This window comes from Anarrhichthys ocellatus, unplaced genomic scaffold (genome assembly GCF_004355925.1).
Source record: "Anarrhichthys ocellatus isolate YVR2014 unplaced genomic scaffold, GSC_Weel_1.0 scaffold16, whole genome shotgun sequence".
Lineage (NCBI taxonomy): Eukaryota > Metazoa > Chordata > Actinopteri > Perciformes > Anarhichadidae > Anarrhichthys > Anarrhichthys ocellatus.
The window spans coordinates 8,318,033-8,341,383 of NW_022280046.1; the positions used below are offsets into that span (position 1 = coordinate 8,318,033).

General features: G+C 41.7%; 1 protein-coding gene across 4 annotated transcripts in view; it reads right to left on the reverse strand.

Moving 5' to 3' along the window:
* Nucleotides 1-23,351, reverse strand: part of tcf4 (transcription factor 4) — a 208,565-nt gene that overhangs the window by 7,190 nt on the left and 178,024 nt on the right. For all 4 annotated transcript variants that reach the window (XM_031856013.1, XM_031856014.1, XM_031856016.1 and 1 more), the window contains 6 exons: nt 20,635-20,705; nt 20,360-20,438; nt 17,772-17,851; nt 17,137-17,346; nt 3,712-3,844; nt 127-280 (listed from right to left, as the gene is read on the reverse strand). In XM_031856013.1, the coding sequence (XP_031711873.1) occupies nt 127-280; nt 3,712-3,844; nt 17,137-17,346; nt 17,772-17,851; nt 20,360-20,438; nt 20,635-20,705 (727 nt within the window). The remainder of the gene's footprint in view (nt 1-126; nt 281-3,711; nt 3,845-17,136; nt 17,347-17,771; nt 17,852-20,359; nt 20,439-20,634; nt 20,706-23,351) is intronic.

Here is a 23,351-nt window from a genome sequence, read left to right on the forward strand (position 1 = left end):
ATATGCTGACTGACGTCAGGAAGGTCTGTGAGCGCGTTGGGGTTTTGGGTTCAACGGCGGTCCCAGCCCAGCTGAGGGGTTCGATGTAAGCGAACGTCTGTGGGGTACCTGAACCTAGATCTTAACCTCTCAATTGATTTCAGGTCCTTGCTGTCGCCGTCCTCCTTCTTGGCGTCCATGGACTTCGGGTCCTGCAGGAGGTTCTCGTCCCCCTCGTCCTCCGACTTGATCTCCGAGCCGACGGAGGAGGTGCTCTGGCCCTGAAGACCTCCAGACAGGGCTGCAGGAGGAAGGAGAGGAGGGGTTAGAGGGGGCACATAGAGGAATACAATGTACGACCACTTGTTTATTAGGAGTCCGACAATCTCTGTAACCTTCACGACAATTGGACTTGACCACTTATATTTGACGTGATTGCTGTCGTAGTAATTGTCCTCAAAGAAGTAGTCTGAATGACCATATAAGGGACAATTCAAAACATGTTAGTGAAAGTTTAAACTGTTTCAACTTGAGTGAAAGATCCACAACCATTTTGCATTGGCCATTACTTCAAACGCCGAAAAAAACCTATTGGGATGGATGAGGCAACACAGTGATGATGGATGTGAGGGTTGGAATTAGGAGAAACAACCAAAACTAATCTCAAAATTATGATATTTCTTCAAAAAGGTCTCATTTAAAATGTTGCCAAAAAATAAAGTATCTGCAGCAACCAGATCCTGACGTGCCAGAGACCAACAGTCAAGTGACAAAAAACACTTTGAGTGAACTGCAGGCTGCTGAACACAGAGCAGAGAGGTTGTAAGTAGAGATTGTAACAATGTAAATATGTATAGCATGAAGAACCCATTTTTAAAACTAACATAAAACAGTGCATAATTATGTGGATAAAACGGCTAATTTAGGCAAGTTGTGGTTAAAAAAAGAAAAAAAAAGAATATGGACATGGTTGCCATTCTGCTGATGTAGCGTGAATGCAGCATCGGGGCCCGTGTGAACAGCTAGTTCACCAGTCGACCTCCGAGATGGAGCCGTTGGGAGAGTTGCGGTGCAGACGTAAAGCTGGGGGCTCTGTGCCCTCTATGTTCCGCTCTCCTCAGCCGAACACAGCCGTCTTTATTTGACGTCTGTATGGATCCGTCGCTGGGACGCTGCCAACTTCTCAGTCAACAGAAAACACTCCCACACACACACACACACACACACACGACCAACGATCGGCCATTTTGAATCTCCGTCTGCCTGACTGGAGGCATTTTGTCTGCAGCTTTGAGTGACGGCCTGTGTTTGGTTTGTGTGCCAGCGTCTCTTTCCATACAATTGCTGTGTTGTTTGTGCACAAATAGCTGCATTTACAAAAAAAAAAGGATTTAAACTGTGAAAAGTGTCTCTGTGCCTCTGAATGTCACTGGAGGAGACTTAGTGTGTGTGTGTGTGTGTGTGTGTGGGCACATATTAACTCCAGGCAGACGTTTGTTCGCTCTGCAAAAGTGACAAACTGAAGTAAACCCAAAGATGTCAGAATGCGGACTAAATCGGCTTGTTTTGAATGTGCTGTTAATCAACTACTGTCCCACAATTCATTGCACAGATGAAGTGGAGGAGCTGCTCAAATCTGCAAGTCATTAAGGACCCTGAAAGACAATTTCCTGCCAAAGACGGAGCAGTTTTCTATGTAATTGCTATGTTTCTATAAATCCTAGTCTCCTATCAAGATATAATATGAAATAAAAATATAATCAGAGTGAGATGATAGTTGTTGGGGTGTTTGGTCACTGTCAATCAAATCCGATCAAACTACACCCACACAATGCTGCCGAGGCGGATTAGCTGAGTTTTTGACTGTTAAACTCAATGAATATCACCTAAAGATGCGTCTTTAAAGGTGTCGCTTGTGCAGTCATGAATATTCAATGTTGTGGAGCGACGATGAACATTTGAAGCCAAGTCTTCAGGGACTTTTTAAAATATTTTGCGTATGGTTGTGGAACAGCTACAGGAAGAAAAAATAAAAAAGCTATATTAAATCTACATTTTTCCTTCCTCCTTCTTAGGGTTAATATGGCTTCCCAAAGTGGCAGTTTGTGGCGCACGTCGCATTATTTACTCCAAATGTTAGAAAGAACGCTCATAGCTGATGACTCCTCACCTGGTGATTTAGGACCAGCTGCCAGCGCTTAGTGCTCTGTACAACTGTGGGTGAACTGACCCTTTAAATGAAGTCGGTAGTATATAAATTCACTAATCATTATAGGAAATTAAATAGAATAAAATCATCCAACCTGCTCCAGAGAGATGAAAGCAGTTTGAAAGAGAGTATAAAATATATAAAATGTCTCATGAATGTATACATAATATACTAGGAATAAATTATAAATCTTCACTTCTTTATTATTATTTTGAAATTGAGATTGGGAGAGGGGGAAACCACAGCTCTGCTACCGAGTTTGAAGTGTTTGTTTCCAAAACCATTTTAATGCCCTCTATTTACAGCCTCTACACACACTCAACTGTGTGTGTGTGTGTGTGTGTGTGTGTGTGTTCTCTCTCTCTCACCTCATTACACACACTTGGCTCTGGCTGCTGCTCGCTGAACTTTCCCTGCCAGCAGACTCATTTTCAGCCTTTAAAAAAACGAGCTCAGGGCTAATTTGCTCCACAGCGCGCTCATATACACTTCTCCTCCTCCATATTCATATAACACACAGCACACACACACACACACATATATATATATATATATATATATATATATATATATATTTACACCCCTCGTTAGGTTTTTTTTCCTTTCTTGCCAGCTGAGACCAGACTCCACGCGTCAACTTTCTGATCCTCGTTCTCGGATAGTTTCCTCGTCTTCACTGTTTTTTCGTCATTTGTTTCTCTTATTTTTCCTGCTATTCCTTTTCATCTTCTTTGTTTTGTATCCCAATGTTTCCCTTCTCTCCATTTGATCTCGTCTTCCCTTATTTCCTTTTCTTCCACTTCATCTCGTTCTTCTACATTTTCTTTTTCCTTCTCCTCGTTGCCTTTCCTAATCACCTTGTTTCCTCTTTCTTTCTCTTCCCTCCTAATCCTCCTATTTATTTTAAATAACGGTCTTCCGTTATCTCTATTCTTTGATTTGTTGCTCTTCCCTTTCTGCTTCCTCTGACTTGTGATTGTCTTCTTCCTCTTTCTCATCATTTACCTCCACTTTCTTCATCGTCCTCTTTTCCTTCTTTTCTTCTTCTTTGTTTTCCTGACTTTCTTTTTCATTTCAGCACTTCGTCTGCCTCTTAATCTTCATCCACTTCTGCAAATTCCACTTTGACTTTTCTCTTCCTTTGCTTCCTGTTCATTAGTTCTCATTTAATCATTATTATACTACTATGTGGAGCTGCAAATTTGGTGTGTGTTTGTGTGCGTGTGCCTAAGTGCATGATGGGATACCAGTGGGATGCCTGTGCTTAAATGGGAACACACGCATGCAACAAAAACAACAGATGCTGATACAGTTTCTCCACCAGCGACTGTTTGTTCTTCTCTGTGATCATCGTTCACTCACTAAGACAAGACGGACACACCGATGTAGTTACTTTTTTTAAATGTATAATTAATAAATGTCTATAAGAAGAAGTAACAAACAAAGAAGGAGAACAACGCTGATATTGTCCGAGTCTCAGTGTGTCTACGTTACTGGTGTTTAAAAAGTAGGGTGGGTCTTACCGCGGTACGGGTCGGGCTGGTTGAGGTCCGGCGACGTGGCTGACTGAACCGGCAGCTGAGGCCCCGGCCCCTGACCCGCCATCGAGTGTCCGCCGCGCAGAGGGCCCACGCCGTCTTCTCTGTGAGAGCCCCCCTGGATAACAGAGAGAAGAGAGATGGTGAGATTATTCATATCTTTATATTTAAACAAGCAGCTGTGCTCTGATTCCCTCTGCATCTTCTAAAGTCCAGGTGTAGTGCGAGCCTCTTCCAGGTCTGAACTGGTGGCTCTGAACTCCCTTGGACTAACATTAGGTTGCGTTTAATGACATTATTATTTATGACAGTTTTGAAAAAGGTCATATACTTTCTTCTTTTAAATCAAATTGCTTTGTCCTTTTGTCTTGTCCTTCCGTCTTTAAAGGATAACGCTTAAAAAAGCAACAGTGTCTCTGAATGCTGTCTTCTCTCCTCTGACTGGTTATTTCCCACAACAGCTGGTGGCTGCAGGTCTTACGATACACATTTGGTGCTCCAGTGAGTATTTGTGGCAGCAGGACAGTGTAGGTGGGATTGACTCAAAATAACCGAGTGTGTGTGTGTTCATGGTTTATTTTACAGGGATTTTGCTGGTTGGAATTTTTATTTTTTGTGTAAATATTTAAACAAAAAAACAAGAAAATATGGTTCAAACTGTGGCAACATTTTTTATTTTGTGCGATATAATTCATAAAACTTGACTTTCAATCAATCAATCAAGTTGTGTTCATACAGCACCTTTCAAAGAAATCAAATGCAATTCAAAGTGTTTTACAAATGATTGTTATGAAAATGGAGAAACGATGGAGAGATTAATGGATATGAAATTAGGGAAAAAAAAAAGCTTCATTTGTTTTGACTTGTGTACTACCCTCGGTAGTGGCATGTTGTTGACAAGTATTTTATTAATCCTATTAAGTCCCTTATTTACTTAAAATACATAAATTATGTTTTATCTATCTATCTACATTTTGTCCCGTTTAACTGTTTGTCCCGTTTAAAAGAGAGTAACTGTCCTTATACTAAATCTTATTGTTCCTTGTTGCACTTTAAGCCAATAGAATGTTACGTGACTAGAACCAATTGTATCTAATTGTTTTTGTATAAATCCTAATGTGAGAACACCAGAGGAGGGGAAGAGAGATCTCACTCTCCAACACTACAAAACAATTACCAAATTAGATGGTCATAAAAACCAACAGTGGAAAATCGATCTAACTCTGGAATAGTCCACATAAAATGATGTCGTTCCCCTCCAAATGTTGTAGTTCTGTAATTGGCCTGCTGAGGGCATCCTCTGCCTTTCTAAGACACTGATCTCCATCTGACACTCTCTCTCTCGCTCTCTCACACACACACACACACACACACACACACACACACACACACACACACACACACACACACACACACACCATTACGCTCTATGTTTAAAAAAAAATGTCCTCTCCATTTTTCCAGTACAGTACAACTCAGATGGGCAAACTGTGCTCTGCTCCTCCAGACTGCCTACACTTGTGTGTATCTTTGTGTGTGTGTGTGTGTGTGTGTGTGTCTCGGTCCAGGTTCATATCTGCATGTCTGACATGTATATTTACACTTTTAGTTGTTAGTTTTTTTTTTTTTTTTCACTGTTTTTTTTTCCTACTTTTTGGAACTCCAGTGTGTCATGTGTGTTATCGTGGAAATACTGTAGGGCTCCATGTGTGTGTGTGTCTGTTAGTGTGCTTGGCTGAATCCTATCCATCTGTCTGCCACACGCATGCACACGCGCACACAAACACACATGTATACACGCATGTACACGCGACAGCACAACAACTGACAATTATCTTAATGCCCATATGTTTAATTGTGGGATTTCTAATTCCCAGAACACCGAGCAGCTTCCAGCAGGGACTCACTGTTTTGGCACAAAATGGGCTCTCTTCATGTGTGTGTGTGTGGGTGTGTGTGTGTGTGTGCGATGCTAGCTTTCTCGTGGCATCCTGCGGTTCAGAACAGTCTCCCTCTCTCTCTCACCCTCCTTTTCCTGAGCTTTTTCCTTTGAACATATCAGCAGGACAGTGGCCAGATATGAATAATAATAGATATGTTTCTGTATAAGCTGGTACATGAATGTTGTGTACATGTTTTGAACAACAGGAAGCCCAATGGCAGTGTGGGGGGGGGGGGGGGGCTCTAATGGTGTGATGATCACAGGGGTCTGGTTATTTGCCCTCACCAATTACCTAATTCATGAAGTGAAGACACACTGGGAGAGGGTTAAAGTTCATAGACGAAAAAACACGGACAACTCCCAGACCAGACGGCTCTGTGGTAGCGACCTGTCAATCAGAAGGTAGCCCCGCCCTAAAGCATACTCTGCTTTATGGTCTGTTTGACTCTAAATGGACCATCAATTACGAAATGAACATCATGCTGTATTGAAGAAGACTTGAAACTAGAGATTGAGACCATAACCTCATGTTTACAATGTTTACTGAGGTAATAAATCAAGAGAGAAGTAGAGTCATTTTCTCATAGACTTCTATACAACCAGAGGAGTCGCCCCCTGATGGCCAGTAGAGAGAATGCATCTATATAAAGGTCTTTAATTAAACTGACACAGGGCCCTTAAAAAAGACTGCCTTGGCTAATATTGGTGCTAGTTTCCTGAAAGAAATTGTGATTAATAAGATTACTAAAACCAACTGACAGTGAACGTGGGCCTTTTGGAGCCCTTTGGGTTGTGGGTCTGTTGAGTACATAAGAAGGGTTCTTCTTTTGGGAACTCAGCGAATGCTTTGAGAATATTATACTCATATTTGGAGCAGATTATAACAGATCATGAATACCGAACCGAACCTCTCAGTCTAGGGCTGTGCAATTAATCAAAATCCAATTTTGGCTTCCAACGATTATGAGAAGAGAATAATGGACATTAAAAGGTTATTGTGCCGCAACCCTTTTCGCAATGACGCTCCCGTTTTTGTCCTTGTGATATATAAATCCAGCGCACCCCGTTCCTTTACAGCGGTGCCCTTTTACAAAGCTATGTGGCTGGGACTTTGTTTTGCCATGTCAGCACCATTCATATCTATACAACCAATGTGTTCATGATTAAAGTGTTTACAAGAGCACAAAGCTCTTATAGATAGCCTCTTTATTTTGCTCTCATAGTGCCCCAACTTGATGCATTACACTTTAAAATGTAGGCTACAAAATGTTGCATGACGTTTCCAAAGTCAATGAGGAATCAACTTAATTGATGGTGATCTCAATATTGACCGAAATCATCGCGATTATGATTTTTTTCTTCCATAACCGGGTAGCCCTACCTCTGTCTGTCTGTTAATCCAGCTGGCTGACAGCGAGGTCTCTCCCACCGTATGCCAAACTCCCGTCTCACTCCATGCAAATATCACAAAATGTCAACTCCCTTGTTTGCATGCGTGTGTATTCACTGTGTGTGTGTGTGTGTGTTTCAAACTGAGCGTCTATCCGTCCATACGTCTGTTTGCTCCCTTATTTATTATTTGCCTCTTGTCTTTCTTTCCATCTATTGGTTCTGTTCACCGCCTTTCATCACTGCCTGGATTCCCAAATGTGAAATGGCAGCAGCGAGGGAGACAGAGAGGGTGGCGTACATTTTTAATGGAGGGCTTTTATATTTTTAACAAGCCTTCCCTCTCTCTTCCTTCATTCTGTTCAACGAGGAGACAGACGGAAGACGAAAATATAAATAAATTAGGCATAAACTGATCTGCTGCCGGTGTTGCTGTCATTGTCACTGTGAACCACAGCCACGCCCACTTCACACCCACCGTCCCTCAGGTTCAAGACATCCGATTGGATGATAAAGCCAATCGTGCAGCCAATAACAACATGGAAGCGGCAGTGAAAATGTTTTGTCAGCCACGATTGCGGGCTGCGGTTGAAAGCTACGGGAAAAAAGTTTGGAGGTAGATCTTATCTTAAAATGTCAATGTGTTCACTTTTGTTTTGGTCTGTTCGTTTTTTCAGAGTTGCATTCAAGGACGCTCGGCCATCTGCGATTTGATTGATGATTGCTGAAAAAACATCTCAGTCATGAGATGTTGTGTCTGAAAAATCAACCCCAGACAACAAATGAGACCCACATGTGGTTGCTGTGAAACATTTGAAGCGAATATTGTTTGATTGATTTAAAATAATAATAAAAAAGATAAAAGTAGCTGTTCAGCAGCCAACTCTCAAAACACAGATGTCGGAGAGTCCTAATGCAGGAACAGAGAGTTTTCGAGGCGCTGCTAACAACTGTATTATCACAAGAACATAACAAAAGGAAAAAAAGAAACTTTTCTTGTTGGTGCGTTCAAGGCCCCTCTAAAATCTGTCATTTTCAATCTGTTGTTTGCCGAACACCAAACCAAAGTCACGATTCTTTACACAACATCTTGACGTGACGAGTCGGCGTAGTGTAGGAGGTATTGGCGAATGCTAGTCGAAGCAAAGTGCTACTGGCTAAGACTAAGAATCTGACGGGACATTTATACCTTTTTTTTTGTTTGATGCCCAAACAAAAAAAAGAGTTTGACGGCCAGCTCTATACAGTATTCCAACACAAATAATGCTATGTGACAGGGAATATTAATTATTTATATATTTACTTTTAACGGTCACTGAAAACCTTTATCCGCGGATGTTATCACCGTCTCTTTCTCTATTCTTCTACATGCTACTTTTCTTCTCCGCTCGGAAAAATGTTATTCCAATAAAGCAGATTGGAATTAAAAAGAGCCCGATGGAGGAGGAGGTGCTGAGTAGCTGTCATCTGCAATGCTGTTGATTAGTGGGAAGTGTGTTCATTTTGTGTGTGTGTGTGTGTGCTGATTACACAGGAAGAAGAAGAAGAAGAAGAGAAAGAAGGGAATTTCTGGGTCAAGAGATCTCTCTCTCTCTCTCTCTCTCTCTCCCTCTCTCTCTCCAACACATACGTGCATACACAAACACACGCAGACAGGTTTGTCATGCAGCTGTAAACGGTAGGGACAAGTCGGTCTCTGCTGCTGCCGTAACGCGTCCGAGGGAGTTTACCGACTCTGTATATTGTAATATTTCCCCCTATACTAGACGGATTTCTGCAATTTCCTGTTGTCGTTTCCAATTACCGTTGCAGTCTGAAAAAAAAACAAAAAACAAAAAAAACACACCTCCACAGAGGAGGAAGAGTTTATCACCAGGGGAGGGGGAATGTTAGGATATTTTCCTGGAGGATTATAGATCGCGATATTTCCTGTGCATTCGTGGAACTTTTTTTTTTCCTGAGGGTGGTGTCAGAAGGAAGGTCAGGGGTTCGGCAAAATCAGTAGGGATCATCCTCTGGGGAGCAGGCATATTCAACATTAAATGAATATATGCCCCATTTTCTGTTGTTGATCAATGTCGTTTAGGCCTCTGAGTTTTGTTTATATTTTGTGAGTGCAATGCATTTCTGTAGATGTGATATGACGTACATTGGATATCTGAGCTGTAAACAAACTGGACTGGGGTCTACGTTGGTCACACACACACACACACACACACACACACACGGTGGAACTTTCTTAAAACTGAACAGTCTCTCCTCTGTGCAAGCTGAACACTTGACAGAAAGCACCTGCTGTAGCGACGTCACACACACACACACACACACACACACACACACACACACACACACACACACACACACACACACACACACATACAGCCAAGTGTTGAGAACTTCCATGAGAGGAAAAGCAAAGCAAAATTTTCCAGTGGCGTGATGTGTATGTATTTTTTCTTCCTAATTCTCTGTTCTGTGTAATGAGTTGAGGATGACAGACTCCTCCGTCGAGTTAAATGTCAAACAAAAAAAAAGAAAAAATGCAACGGAGGAAAATGGAGGAAAGAACTATGTCGTGTGTGGAAAACTTCATTATGTGATTAAAGATTTGATGACATGAGAAGTGATTTAATCTTTTGTCATGTGGCCTTTGTGTTTTGATGCATGTGAGCAATTCAAAATGAGTGAATTAGTAAGTGCCAGCCCAGCACAAAATCATTTCTGTAAATTATATTAATGTATATAATGAAATATTCTAAAATAACATTCAAGATTAGTGTTTTGTTGAAAGCTAATTGTTATTCATATTTTTCTTTTTTTCTAAATTATTTATTTTTTTGCAGTAGTTTGTCATATTTATATATTATATGGATAAAATATGGTTAAATAATCTTTAATAGTGGAGTGTGAAGGACATTGGAAATAGTAGTTTGAGAGAAAAATACTAATTTGACTCAAGGTCCACTTACTGGCCTTTTGCGGAGCTTTCAACTGCAACCCCTTGAAACAACTAGATTGAGAATGTAAGATAGCATTGCAGCTAGTGAGTGGACCTGACGTATATTTTATAGTTTAACAAAAATGTCGTTTGTAAGTTATACTGCAGCTCATTTTCTTTATTTGAACTCTATTTTATACATTCATATTATTTAGTATTCATTTATATTCAATATGTATTTGTTTTTCTCACAGTTCCTTTATACCAACAGTGCATTTTTCATTGCTCGACCTCAGACTCAATACCATGTTGCATTGGACAATTCTCAAGGAGCTTAAAGTGTATTCATCTAATCATCATCATGAAGGCGAGGCTGCAAATATGATTGTTTTTAATCTGATGAGAAATCTTTGAAGGCACTGTTATTGTTTTTTGATATCTGTGGCTGTTTACTTTACAATGACCACCGGGTGAAGGTCAGAGTATGCACATCTTTTTGTTTTCAGCATTACATCACTGAAAACATTAGCAGCACAATCATCTAATTACAGGAAGAACATGAATAAATAGACCAAATTCACCGCGCTTTATGTTGTCTGATTGTTTAAATTGTTTGAAGAATTGCAAAGCGACACGTCATTTGAGTCTGCCCTTTGTTTCCCACCTGTTTCCACCAGATATTAGGATACGTGGCCAGAAGTATGTGGACATCCATGTGTGGTAACTGAACATGTCACTCCTAAATCGTGGGCGTTAATCTGCTGCTATAACAGCTGGTTTGGTCTAGACCAGAGGACCCACTTTTTAAAAAGGACAAACCACCGTGACCCAATTCACAACAGGCCTCATCTATAAACCATGACAACTGCAAATTTGTGCACAAATGAATGTTACTGACCATTTTTAATGCCATTTCTGCTTCAACTTGTATTATTTTGAGTAGGTAAACCAGCCCTTTAGCGGAGGCATACGTTTGGAAAATCCCAATGAGGCTCCTTCATGTGGTTCAGAAGTGTACTGCAGATATAAATGTTGCCTGGAAGAAATTCCGCTAATATTTGACGACCCTAATAAAGTCCCAAGTCTTTGGGAATGACTGTCCTAGTCCAGGGGTTCTCGACCTTTTGTAACTTAAGGCCCACTTAAATAAACAGTGCAGGCTGTTCTCATCCAGCATTGGTAGCTATACCTACGATAAGTCACGCACCGTAATTCGTAGGTATCCCACGGAATTACTTTGTATGTTATCTAAGTAATCATCAACGATGAAGTATAAAGATTGCAAAAGCTGTTCGTTTCCAGAGTGAAACGAGAAGTCAACATTGATTTATTTATCTCGTAACTTGCGTACTTCAGTAATGGCACTTACCATACAACGATCTTTTCCTAAACCTAACCGAGCTGTTTCCTGTGAAGACGGGAATTTATTTTGAAAAGACTATACACGATGAAATTGCCACGTGTTGCCAGCTTTCAAAGGGGAAATGCACGAAACCTGAGGAGTGACTTTTTCGTAATTTATCATACGAACTGCTGTATGAGGGTACGTTGAACAGTGGCTAAAAACGTTTGTTGATTTGTGTGGCGATATTCTCATGTAACTGGTCATTATTGAATTCAAGCATTTTAATTTGACGTTTTTTATTCATTCAACATAACTAGTGTGGTAAATCCCCCCCCCCCAAAAAAAAAATATGTAAATTTTCCATTGAATCCAACCATTTGGCAGTACCTCTGCAACCCACTAGATGGCGCTCTGAGGCCCACCAGGAAAAACAGCCTCACACAACACAAACATTTGTGGGCATTGGCTGCCCATTCGTTTTTGTCCATATAGTCCCAGAACAATTTTAGAAAAATATCATAAAAGATTTTAAATGGAGCAACGGTAGATTTCCATCAGCTTATAGGAGTACATTTAGTGAAGAGATGCAGAGCATTAAAAGGCATTAGTGTGTTTTACAGCAAAGTGATGCAGATTACGACCCATTTCACTTACTGTAACACTGCTTAATGGAGACAGAGAGGGGCATTCCTCCCCTTTAACTTTTACCCTCGCACACCCTCCAATCCCATCTCTCCACTGTATTATCACAAAAAATGGGCTGCTTGTCTTCTTTGTTTTCACGGATATTTTGTGTTTTTATTAACTGACTGCAAAGATTTGAGACAATATAAACCTAATAGACCACATGTGCGTATCTGCATTAATGTGTTTATGTATTTCAGTGTGTGTATGACGCATTAATGTCTATATGTATGCGTCTCTCTCTCTCCTGCATCAGTCTACCACCTGTTTTCCCAGAGTTATGACCTCAGCCTGCAGGCGTCTCTGCCCAACACTGCCAAACTACATACAGCTGTGTGTGTGTGTGTGTGTATAAGAGCAAGAGCAGCAGAAGAGAGAGAGAGAAAGAGTTGTCACATCTGAAATGGAGTTAATGGAAAAAATATATATAGAAAAGAAACAAGAGGCGATAACTTAAGGAAGTGCGGGAAAGTTACAGAAAGAGAAATTGAAGAATGAAAAGGAAGGAAAAGAATCAGAGAGGGACTGGAACAGGAAGACAGGAAAGAGAAGAAAGATACAAAAATAAGAAAGGGGGAGGAGAAGGGTAGAGTAGTGAAAGAGGAAATGGTGGATGAAAGAAAGAAAGAAATATAAAAGGGTGACTAGGAGTGTCAGAAAAACTAGGAGAGAGAGTGAATGTATGCATGAGAAAAACAGAAAAAAGTCTCAGTGCAAACACAATGGCTTCATTTTAGACATTACATCACTCCTTCCTCTCGCTTCATTTTCCGCTCATTTGTTGCTGTTTTTTCAGTGCTTCTATTGAGTCTCTTTCTCTTCTTTTGGTTCAAACTTCCTGTTTACACTGTACACTCACACATGCTGCTCCTCACACCATACCAAGGGCCCGGGAAGCAAACCTCCATGCTGTTGGGTACCAACTGAGATGTGTCCACAAAATCGAGTATTGAAAAGTGTGAGGAATTGTGGGGAGATGTCTTGGCAGATTCATAATAAATATGGGTTATTTGTCATAACCACAAGCTTTCCTTGACGTAAACTATACTGTAAATGCCACGTGGATATCGCAGACTACGGATACAAAAGACAGTCAAGAAAAACATAATTGTCTGGCGATAGTTCAGCAACACATGGGTTTTCATTGGCGTTAGTTGAAAGCTGGGTGCATCTCATACACACGCTCAAGAGAAACACTTTTGGAACCAGCAGCTACTCCAATCAAACTACTCCATAGAGGTGAGTCCCCCACATGTCAGTGGGTCCCCACAATGTCTTGCCAACCAGAAAAACATGCACTTGTCCAGGGGAGGAACCATGCCGCGATTGGCCGCGAGCATTCGAGCCGCACTGGCATGGTGCGAGAGTTTCAGCATCATAGCTCAGACATGAAGCATAAATTCAAGAAAATGCTTCAATAGGCTCTACCCCCCCCCCCCATTTTTGAGTGCACAAAATCAAACTAAAGTAATCCCAGTGATGCAATACTAGAGCCGCCCACTCTGAGTCGATTAGTGGACTAATCGGTCGTAAATAATGACTTATTTCCAAGAAACTTCTGAGCACACTTCTGGTAAACACATTTAAAGTTGTGTGCTAGTGGACTTAGAACTTCTTTGGTCGAGGACAGCCCTACTCCCTGTATTGTATAAGATAGCTACAGGTCTAGAAATACAGGTCTGTTCCACTTCACACCTTATGTTCTCTCATGTAAAACACCTCTGAAATAATCCTTTTGCATGTCTGATCCGTCCCTAGCAATCTTCTGCAGACTCAGTGTTGTGTGCACGAGCGCATTCATTGATCATGTTTTTTTGATGAACGGGTAACTAACTAACCTGTTTCATACGGAGACTTCAGCCCCCGTCTATTCCTTCCCATCTCATGAAGAAATGACCACTCATTTTAATCTGTCTGAACGGAACTTAGCTCTTGTGGCGGGTGAACTTCCACAACACATATGCGTAGCGTCCATTGTGTCCAAGAAGGAGATCTGATCGTGTGGCCGGTGGTCATAAACTTTCCACCTCCATGAGGAAACAAATTCCTCTCCGGGGTTTAGGAATGGAGAGTAAGGTGGAAGGAAAGACGACACCGTCCAGTGACGGGCAGTGAAACACTGGAAAATAGCTCAGTGTTCCAATGGAGTTTATGCATTTAATTTAATTTCTTTTTAGCAAATTGCGGTCAAATTTTTATGGAAATGTGACCGTTTTTACAACAGTATAACAAGCCATCTCCTGCTGTGTCTGTAGAGTAAAATGTCATCAGGAGAACCGACACTGGTCCGTGAAAAAAAAAACTTTTATAGAGCTGCTGTGTTTTCAGTCTTAATGAGTCTGTTTGTCTTTTAGCAAATAATCCAGAGCCTGAATAAACACACCCACACACACACACACGGGTCCTAATGACAGCACAGGGAGCAATTCATGAGCTTCTGTGTGTTTTTATAGAGTCCATTAATAAAATAGTGGGGTTTTTTAACACATATCCTTCACTTGATTTGATTCTATTATTCCACTGGACGCGTATGTATAAAAGCAAGTCCGAAATGCACTTTGAATCATTTCAAGATTAAACTGAAAAGTAGTTTGTACAAATATTACCCGTAACAAGGAGTTCACTTTTAATGTTTTCTCGGGCTGAACCGCACGTCACCTCATAAAGCTAAACGCCAAATTTGTCTCCGGAGACGTCCAAAGAGCAGAAAAGTGTTAAAAAGCAGCTCAGAATAACACTTAAAGAGCAGTTTGCAAGTGTTTCCCTTCAATTTTACAAACTTCAAAATGACATAGTGAATCCAAAACGCACTGTAATCTTCTTTCCCCTTTGGTCAAATCTTTATGTACACAGTTTGAAAAGCAAACATGTGTTAAAACTAACAGCAAAGTTAAGGAAGTGTTTACTTAAGCTTAAGTGTTTAGTAGCCAGAGTGAACAAGTCGCTCTGTGACTCAGATCCTCTGTATAACGTCTTGTTCTATTAGTCTTCAACATTGAAATCATTTCGTAAAACTTTGATATTTGTATGTTGTCTCTTTCTTTCACTGAATGCCTAATTCTTCTATCTTAACTTTAATTAATTATCTTAAAGCTGCATTGATCCGTATTTTTGCCCACAGTAAGCTAACAACAAACACCAATGTGTGTTGTGTTTGTGTCCACCTGATCAGCTTCAGTCTAATAGTTAATGTTGACTCTGGTTTGGTCTCCACTAACCTACCAAAAACTATTTGCCTCTCTAGCTGCTAGATGCTCCACTATGCTAACAACAGCTAATGCTAACTGTTTCTGTATGCCGATTGGTGCAGGGCACACAGTGTGTACAGTGGGTTTCATCAGAGCGTTGCTGAAAACAGCTGCCTGCTGCTGGAAACCACATCAGTGAGTAGGACAGAACCATGAAACTCAACTTTAAGTTTGGTCATTTTTCCTGGATATTTGGGCTTCAACCAGTAAGCTACATAGTTAAATGGCTGTTGTGTTTGTCCGTGTTAATTGTGTTTCTCGTTGTTATTTCCTACTTTGCTGTGCTGTAGCCCACAGACAAAATGAATACCCAACACACATTGTCTGGTGCAATCACAAGCTTTGTCCAGAGTGGCTGTGAACTATGAGTGACAGCGTTCACATTACATCTCAATCATTGTTAATATAAATTCAGTGCACCTTTAAGATTGAAGCAGGAAGTACAACAAACACACATGTGAGAGGAGAGAGAGAGAGAGAGAGAGAGAGAGAGAGAGAGAGAGAGAGTGAGAGAGAGCTGGACAGATGTGCGTGAGAAGAAGATAATCTCTGCGGGAGCCAGCCAGCGTATGAGAGCACACACACACACACACACACACACACACACACACACACACACACACCCCTCAGGTGCTCTCCATTTAGAAAACGACACTTCAAAGTAAATACTTTTAACAAAGACCAGACAGAGAGACAAAGTTCCTGAACGGCCGTATAGTGAGAACGGAGTAGGGGCGCTGCTAGCACCTAGAGGCCGCAGCGTTCATTACAGCCACAATACAAAACTGTTAGACGGAACAAAAGCCAAAACGTCCCTTCAGAGGCCTGACGGATGATGTCACAGTTTTTGTACAGACAAAGAGGTGCTGTCTCGTATGTGAGTCTGTGTGTATGAACATCTGGTGTGTGTGTGCATGTTTGTGTGTGAATATGCACAAAAACATGAAGCACAAGTAAATGAAGTAGGTCTGAATGAACATGTTCAGGCATGTGAGTGTGTTTATGGCAGCAGTGTTTCATAATGCTTTCTCTCTCTCTCTCTCTCTCTCTCTCTCGCCCTCCTACATCTCCTTATGTCACACAGCTGTATGGTTCTTTATGTTTGTTGTTTCAAGTTGACAAAAAAAAAAAAAATCCAAAATAAAATATGGAAAACATTACTGCTGACTTCATCCTCTCAGTTCTCCTCTCCTCTTTTATGTCCTGCGCCCTTTCCTCCTTTCCTCGCTGGCCTCCTCCCCTCACTCCTCTGCTCCTCCTCTTTAACTACCGGTTTCGACCTCTATGAATAATACACTATGTAAACATGTTTGACCATGTGTATGACCGTGCATTACTCATTTCATCACCTTGTGATTCATATAAAATGACCACTAAAAAAGATACCGGTTGTCGTCAGTGACTCGCCACTCAGCTGTATGAACACGATCATAGATCATGGCTCAGAATATTTTGGGGAATGGGATTATGTCAGTGGTAAACAAGTGCGCTTTGTGCGCTTTTACAAGACAAAGCCTGTTTGGCTAGTCCGAATCAGAGTGAAATTAATATCTCTGGTTCAGTTCCACAGTGAACAAATTAAAGTGGATCAAATAAAAAATATAGATTTGCTGAGTGGCGTTTAGCAAAGTCAAAGTGTTTTCACTTTAACAAACAACAATATGAGGAGCCGTTGGACATTCAGCGCTATAATATCTTAACCGTAAATTTATATTCTCTCACGAAAAAATGCATTTGTAAAATGTGCATGGTTTTACTTTGTGCCACAATAACACTGAAGACCATTTATAGAGGGCCTAATGGGACTTCTGTCACCCCCCTTACATTCATCCCTACAGTATAAAAACATACTCTCAGGACCTACCATGAGGGAGTGTCTGTTGGCCGACAGCAGTCCCGAACCGTACCCGCTGCTCAGAGCGCCCATGGCGCCGTTGTGCGTGTGTGCCGCCCCGATGAGGTTGTGCATGTCACCGTGCCCGCCGGCCATACCCGTCGACGGTCCCACCGCGTGGCTCCGCAGCACGTGGATGGCATCGTCCAAGCGCTCCAGGCGGTCCTCGATGCGACTTTGCTGCAGAGCGGAGGGATATACTGTATATGACTATATTCATCTTACTGTCAAGAAATCCCATGAAAAGACCATTAATTGATCCCACTAACAAGTACTGTTGAGTGACTAAGTCTTTGAAAACACATCAGTGAGCCACGCTGTTGTACTGGTACACATATTCCTTCATCACCATGAACACACACTCTGTAGTTTACTTTGATTCAATCTCACGCACTCAGTCCTGCTGCCAAAATGACTCACTAGAGCACCGAATGTGGATTAATGCGCTGCTGAAAATAGTCCCCAACAAATGTACTATTTCTGATGACGTCTTTTCATGTCTGGTCAGTAAGCAGAGCAGCTACATCTCCACCTCAATGCCATGGAGGTGAATGAGATTTATATATTAGACATGGACACAATGTGGTGTGTGGGTGGGCGCATACCAGAGAGTGCAACGGAGCCTCGTAGTTCGGCGACGACGCTCCCTGTCCGCCGTTCCTCGACCAGACAGCTGAACTGGCAGCTAGGAGAGAGGAGACAAGGAGACATCATCAGGAGAGGAGGTTGGGGAGCAAGGCGATGCAAGATTAAAAGCAGGGATGCATGACAGGATTCGGAGAACAGAACAGGGAGATATGAGCGGGAGATCTGGGAGTGGGAAGGATAATTGGAGACTTCATGTTTCTTTTGTGTTTTCTGTGTTTAGGTTCAAACTGGCATCCCTTCATCTGCATACATGTCCTGCGATAGACTGCCGAACCCGTCCAGGGTGTAACCTCTCACCCGGTGCATGCTGGGATAGGCTCCAGCCCCCTTATCGACTCCTGCACAGGCCGCGAGTGCACAGAAAAATGGATGTCTGCATGTAGATCAGAGCCAAAACCGCCTCTCCTTTCATGAGTCGTAGAAACAAACCACTCAACGTAGCGCCAAGCGGCAGACAAAACATAATTTACACTTGATGAGGGTTTCGTCGTCTTGTGGTGCTCGGACATAATAAATGTGGAGATGAGGGAGAAAAGACAAGAAGAAACCAACTCGTATCTCGTAGCAGAAATGCTAATACCAGGCTTTTGTCTTTGAAAAAAGGTACAAGTGGTTGATTAGCATGGGCCCTCTGCAGAATAAACACGCTTTGTGTCTCTGTTCTTTTCTGCTTTTGTGTTTGCCGTCGCTCAGGAGGGTCGACGGGTCTCATTAGTTGGTAGACAGCGACTTGTGTGAATTTACATCAATATGAGGCTCTGGGTATACCGAGGCCTTTCAACAGCGTTTCAGATGTGAGACGAGCTTCAAAGCACTGAGCTCAGCCACCCATCCCTCGTTGTATCTGGTCAGAGAGATAGTTTTTGATCTATGTGTCCAGGTTTTTAAGGTATACCTCTTCTATTCGATGACACTCTGGTGGTGAATGGAATTTAGATTGTGGTCAAAAATGACTTGAAAAATCTCAGACCTCATGCCCTTCAGCCCTCCGAGGGCCCTTTAATCTCCTCATATAGATCATTTCAGTCCATGAAGAGTTAAGAGGGATAAACGCTTTCTGAGCTTATGAGCTTATTTCATTTCAGTTGTAATCAAAATGCGTTTTTTGAAAATCACTGATTGCAGCTTTTATCCAGTCAGGTGAAAGAAGCATTCATGACACTTATTTTGTTCTCATTTAATTTTCTCTTTCCTCATTGTCCTCTTGATTCCTCTTCATTCTCCTTTTCTCTCTTCCTATGTCTCCATCATCATCATACCCCAGTTCCTTGTTTTTTCTCTCCTTTTGTCTCCTGTTTTCTTTACTTGCTTCCTCTTTCTTCTCTTGTCTTCGCCTTTCAACACATCCACTCCTTGTGTTCCTCCCTATTTTCACTTCCTTTTCACACTTCCTTTTGTTCCCTCTCATTTCCTTTTCTCATTCCTCCATCTCCTCTCTCCTTTATTCCCCTTCTCATCGTTTTCTACTCTTACCTCTTCTCTGCCCTCACCACTGATCTCTCCTTTCTAACTCGGATCTCATGTCATTAGCTTGTGTTTCTCCCTTTTTGTAATTGTCTTCCCGTTTTGTCTCACAGTCTTTTCTCCCCCTTCTCCTTTATTCATAATACATGCTCATTACCATATGCTAATTAATGAATAATCACCTGGGTACATTCATGTGCAAATACAAATATATGTATTAAACGGCTGGTTAAATTATTCAGAGTCCGACTCTGTAAAACACCCCTGCAGAATTAGCCTTAATATCAATTTGCATGTAGTTTGCTCTAATAGACGTCATTTCTAATTTGTAAAAAGTGGAGTAACTCCGACACAATGATAAACACCAATTATGGTTTAGCAGGCAATATCCGAAGCAGCTATAATGACGAGGAGGAGGAGGAGGAGGAAGAGGGGAGGGGGAGCCGGTAGGTTTGTGAACGATTTGCCGAAGTGGTGCTCGTAATTAAAGCTATCAGTCACAAGGTGCGGCACAGAAATATCAAACGGTGTGTGTAGCGGCGACAATTAGAGACAAATTCGACACAACTATTATTAGGAAAAGTAATTTTTCACTTTAAGAAGCAGGGAGAGTTTACAGCCGCGAGGAGTAATTGGTGGAAATAAGAGGAGGAGAAAGGGGATTGGGAGGGTAGAGAGGAGACACAGCATCTATAATGTGTTTTCATGGTCTCATTTTACTCCAAGTGATTGCACTTGAAACGTAGAAATCCCTTTCAATTTATTACACACAAATATATAGCTGTAGCTAAATGTGCTGTTCGTGGTTTGCTTAAATAACATTTATTCTTTTTACTTTTGCTTTCTTCTTCTCAAGTCATTTGGAACAAGTTCAAGTCCAGTCTCAAGTCATTTTAAACAGGTTCAAGTCCAGTCTCAAGTTGTTTGGAACAAGTTCAAGTCAAGTTCAAAGTCCTCAGTTTTGTGATTGGTGAAGTTGCTCCTCCAGTCCGAGTCAGCTCTGCTTTTTCCATCTGCGGTTGTTGATTCTATGACGATGTAGCTGGTGCGTTGTGACTAGACGGTGAGTGTCATGTGCTACCTGTGAGGGAGGGCGGCGAGCCGACTGGGGTGGAGGGATTGGACGAGAAGCTGTTGTTCGTGTGGTCTGGAGAGTAGATCTGAAAAAATAAAAATAAAAATAAAAGTCAGAAAAGCATGTAGAACAATATCAATGGATAGATCACAACTCCAAGAACCCAAAAAAGATATAAAAGACCCAGATAACATTCATTTAAAAAATCATTTTGCATTAATAAAACACGAAGTACATATCTCACATGTATACATGTGCGTATGTTTGTGTACTGCACTTACGGATGCGAGTGCTTTTCCTAAGGCGTCTCCTGTCTGAGAGCTGCTGGCTGCTGCACTCGGCGCTCGGTTAGCTGTGACACACACACACACACACACACACACACACACACACACACACAGGAAAAAGAGGGATATGGATGTTGTTAACTACATATTGATATGTCTAGTCGCGCATCATCAGTCGATCGGTTTCACAAAAGACATATTCATTGTTAATGGTCGACCTAAAAATCCAATTCTGTTACTTTAATGCATTCATTTGTCTTCCTTGTCCACACATAAACACACACAGTGTGGCAGTTCTGCCTGCTTTTATAGTGCAGCGAACAAAACCAGGAGCAGAGGAAGTGGTAGCTTATAATTTTGTTATAGAGGTGAATGTTGTCCAATGGACATTAATTATGGACTATGGACTCCTGTCTGATGGCGGCTGCAGACCATGATGCTTCTCTTTTCTGGTGCATTTAACACTTTGGCGGAGCATGGTTGTATAACACTTGATGGTGTGACACGGCTAATATGATGGCGTCGTCGAAGGAAAGCTCGGTCGAGGTGTTTTCCGAGTGGAGCAAATTCTCGTGTCAGAGTTCACCAGACAGTGAGTGAAAGCTCTGTCTAGATCTGCCTCAGCTCCCCGCTAGAATCCAACGCATAGCGGTCATTCCATTGGAACTCGTTGACTTTGCTCCAAAGTTTATAAAAAAAAAGGTGTGTGACCAGGCTCAGAGTCAGAGACAGAACCCAACATCTAACATCTCTTCACATTTTCACCGACTGACTGCAAATGGTGGACTTCAGGACTAAATCTGTTTCACACACTTGAAGAGCACCGAGGCCACAGAGGAAGGAAGTGACCTCACAGGACCAGATGAGCGCCCACACACACACACACACACACACACACACACACACACACACACACACTGAGGCAGAGGAAATCATCTCTCCTGATAGCAGATCCCAGATGGAAAGTTTACACTCGCACACACAAGTTAGACACGTGCACGCCACACACACACACACAGCACAGCAAAACATCCTTTCATGGCAAATGAATCCATTACAGAAATTGGCAGGACGGGACTTCTTTAAGCTGTTAGAGGGAGAGAGAGAAATAGGGAGAGAGAGAGAGAGAGGGAGAGAGCAAGAGAGAGAGAGGGAGAGCGAGAGAGAGAGGGAGAGAGAGAGAGGGAGAGAGAGAGAGAGAGAGAGAGGAAGCAGCATATGTTTTGGGGTTAAAGCCTCATGTCTCACTCACGCCATACCGCTGGCCTAGTAAACCATCCAAGGGATTACTGTTATACACAAACACACACACACACACACTGACTTCACGCATAATTTAGAACACATGCAGTAGAAAATCTTTTTCATAAATGGGAGCTTATAGCTGCAAAGGAGTCGGGCATTCAGAAAGTGAAAGTGATTTAGAAGTCTGTCTGTCCATCACCATTAAGAAAAGGCTCGTCATTTCAGTTTGTATCATTCATATTTTGTTATGTTAATTCATATCATTGTAAAATCAGTTATTTGTTTTCTTCGTGTTTATGCAGCTGATTATTGATATGCTGGCTGCCCTGTAGCTCCTTTGCCGTGACCCAAATTCATATTACTGTATATATTGCTTACTATATACTAGTATGCATAGCACACAGTTTTTGCAGCTAGTATACAAGGAATCAAATGTACTTCAACCTTTTTTACCAACAGGAAATGAAGATTTGATGTTTCTATTTCCTTCTTCTTGGAGCTTCTTCTATTTCCTCTCAGTATTGCATTGTGGGACCATCAGCAGCACAATAATAGATGACGCTTTTTTTTTTTTTTAGGGTGCATGCATGAGTTTTGGAGTATACTTACATGTGTAACGTTTCCTGTGTGAACACACAGCATTTTTAAAACCCAGTGAAGGAGGAGTTGCTGAACACCCATCAATGGTGTTCATTGGAATGCATGACCAAGACGGGGATTTAACCCGAGGTCTCTGACCCTGGTTATTCTTTTCATTTCTAAATAGTTTTATACCACTGGACTTCAAGTGAGAACTTGTGACATCTGTAGTTTCTCCACAAACAACAGCAGCTGTGGTCCATTTGGATTCACGTCATTTACAACGGACGCTAACCGGGAGTCTCAGGTGGAAGCGAGACGTGAGGGCCTGTAAGTGTTCTGTCATCCAACCCACGCTGACTCAAAACACATGAGCGTGATATCTGTGTGATTCAAACAGCTCTCAATGCAGATAACTCTTCATTTTTACATTGTTTTACTCATCAGTGGATCGATACATTCATCGTTATTGTGGTATTAAACCACTTCAGTATTTTTGTGTCACTTTCTTTGTCACAGTAATATGGACACGGTCAACACGGATGAGGTCGCAATCAGGTCTGTGCTCCTAGAAAGGAGCACATAAGGAGGAAAACGTTTGTTTTTGTACACATCACAAATCCGTTTATAATGATAGTCATCGTAGGGAAGAGGTCGGGGTGGATGGATGGGTCAAACGGACACAGGACTTTCACCTAGGAGACCACAGTTAGTGTTCCGTGTGACCAAAAGTCCACTTGACTTTGTATTTACGTTGCTTAAATAACGTGACAAACATGCACTTTAGTTGAATGGGAACTGAATTTTGTAGGAGACGAGGTTGGTTGGTTTTGTGATATTTTACGGTGAGCCACCTGCCGCACGTCTTTGAGAGCTGAGAGTACGAG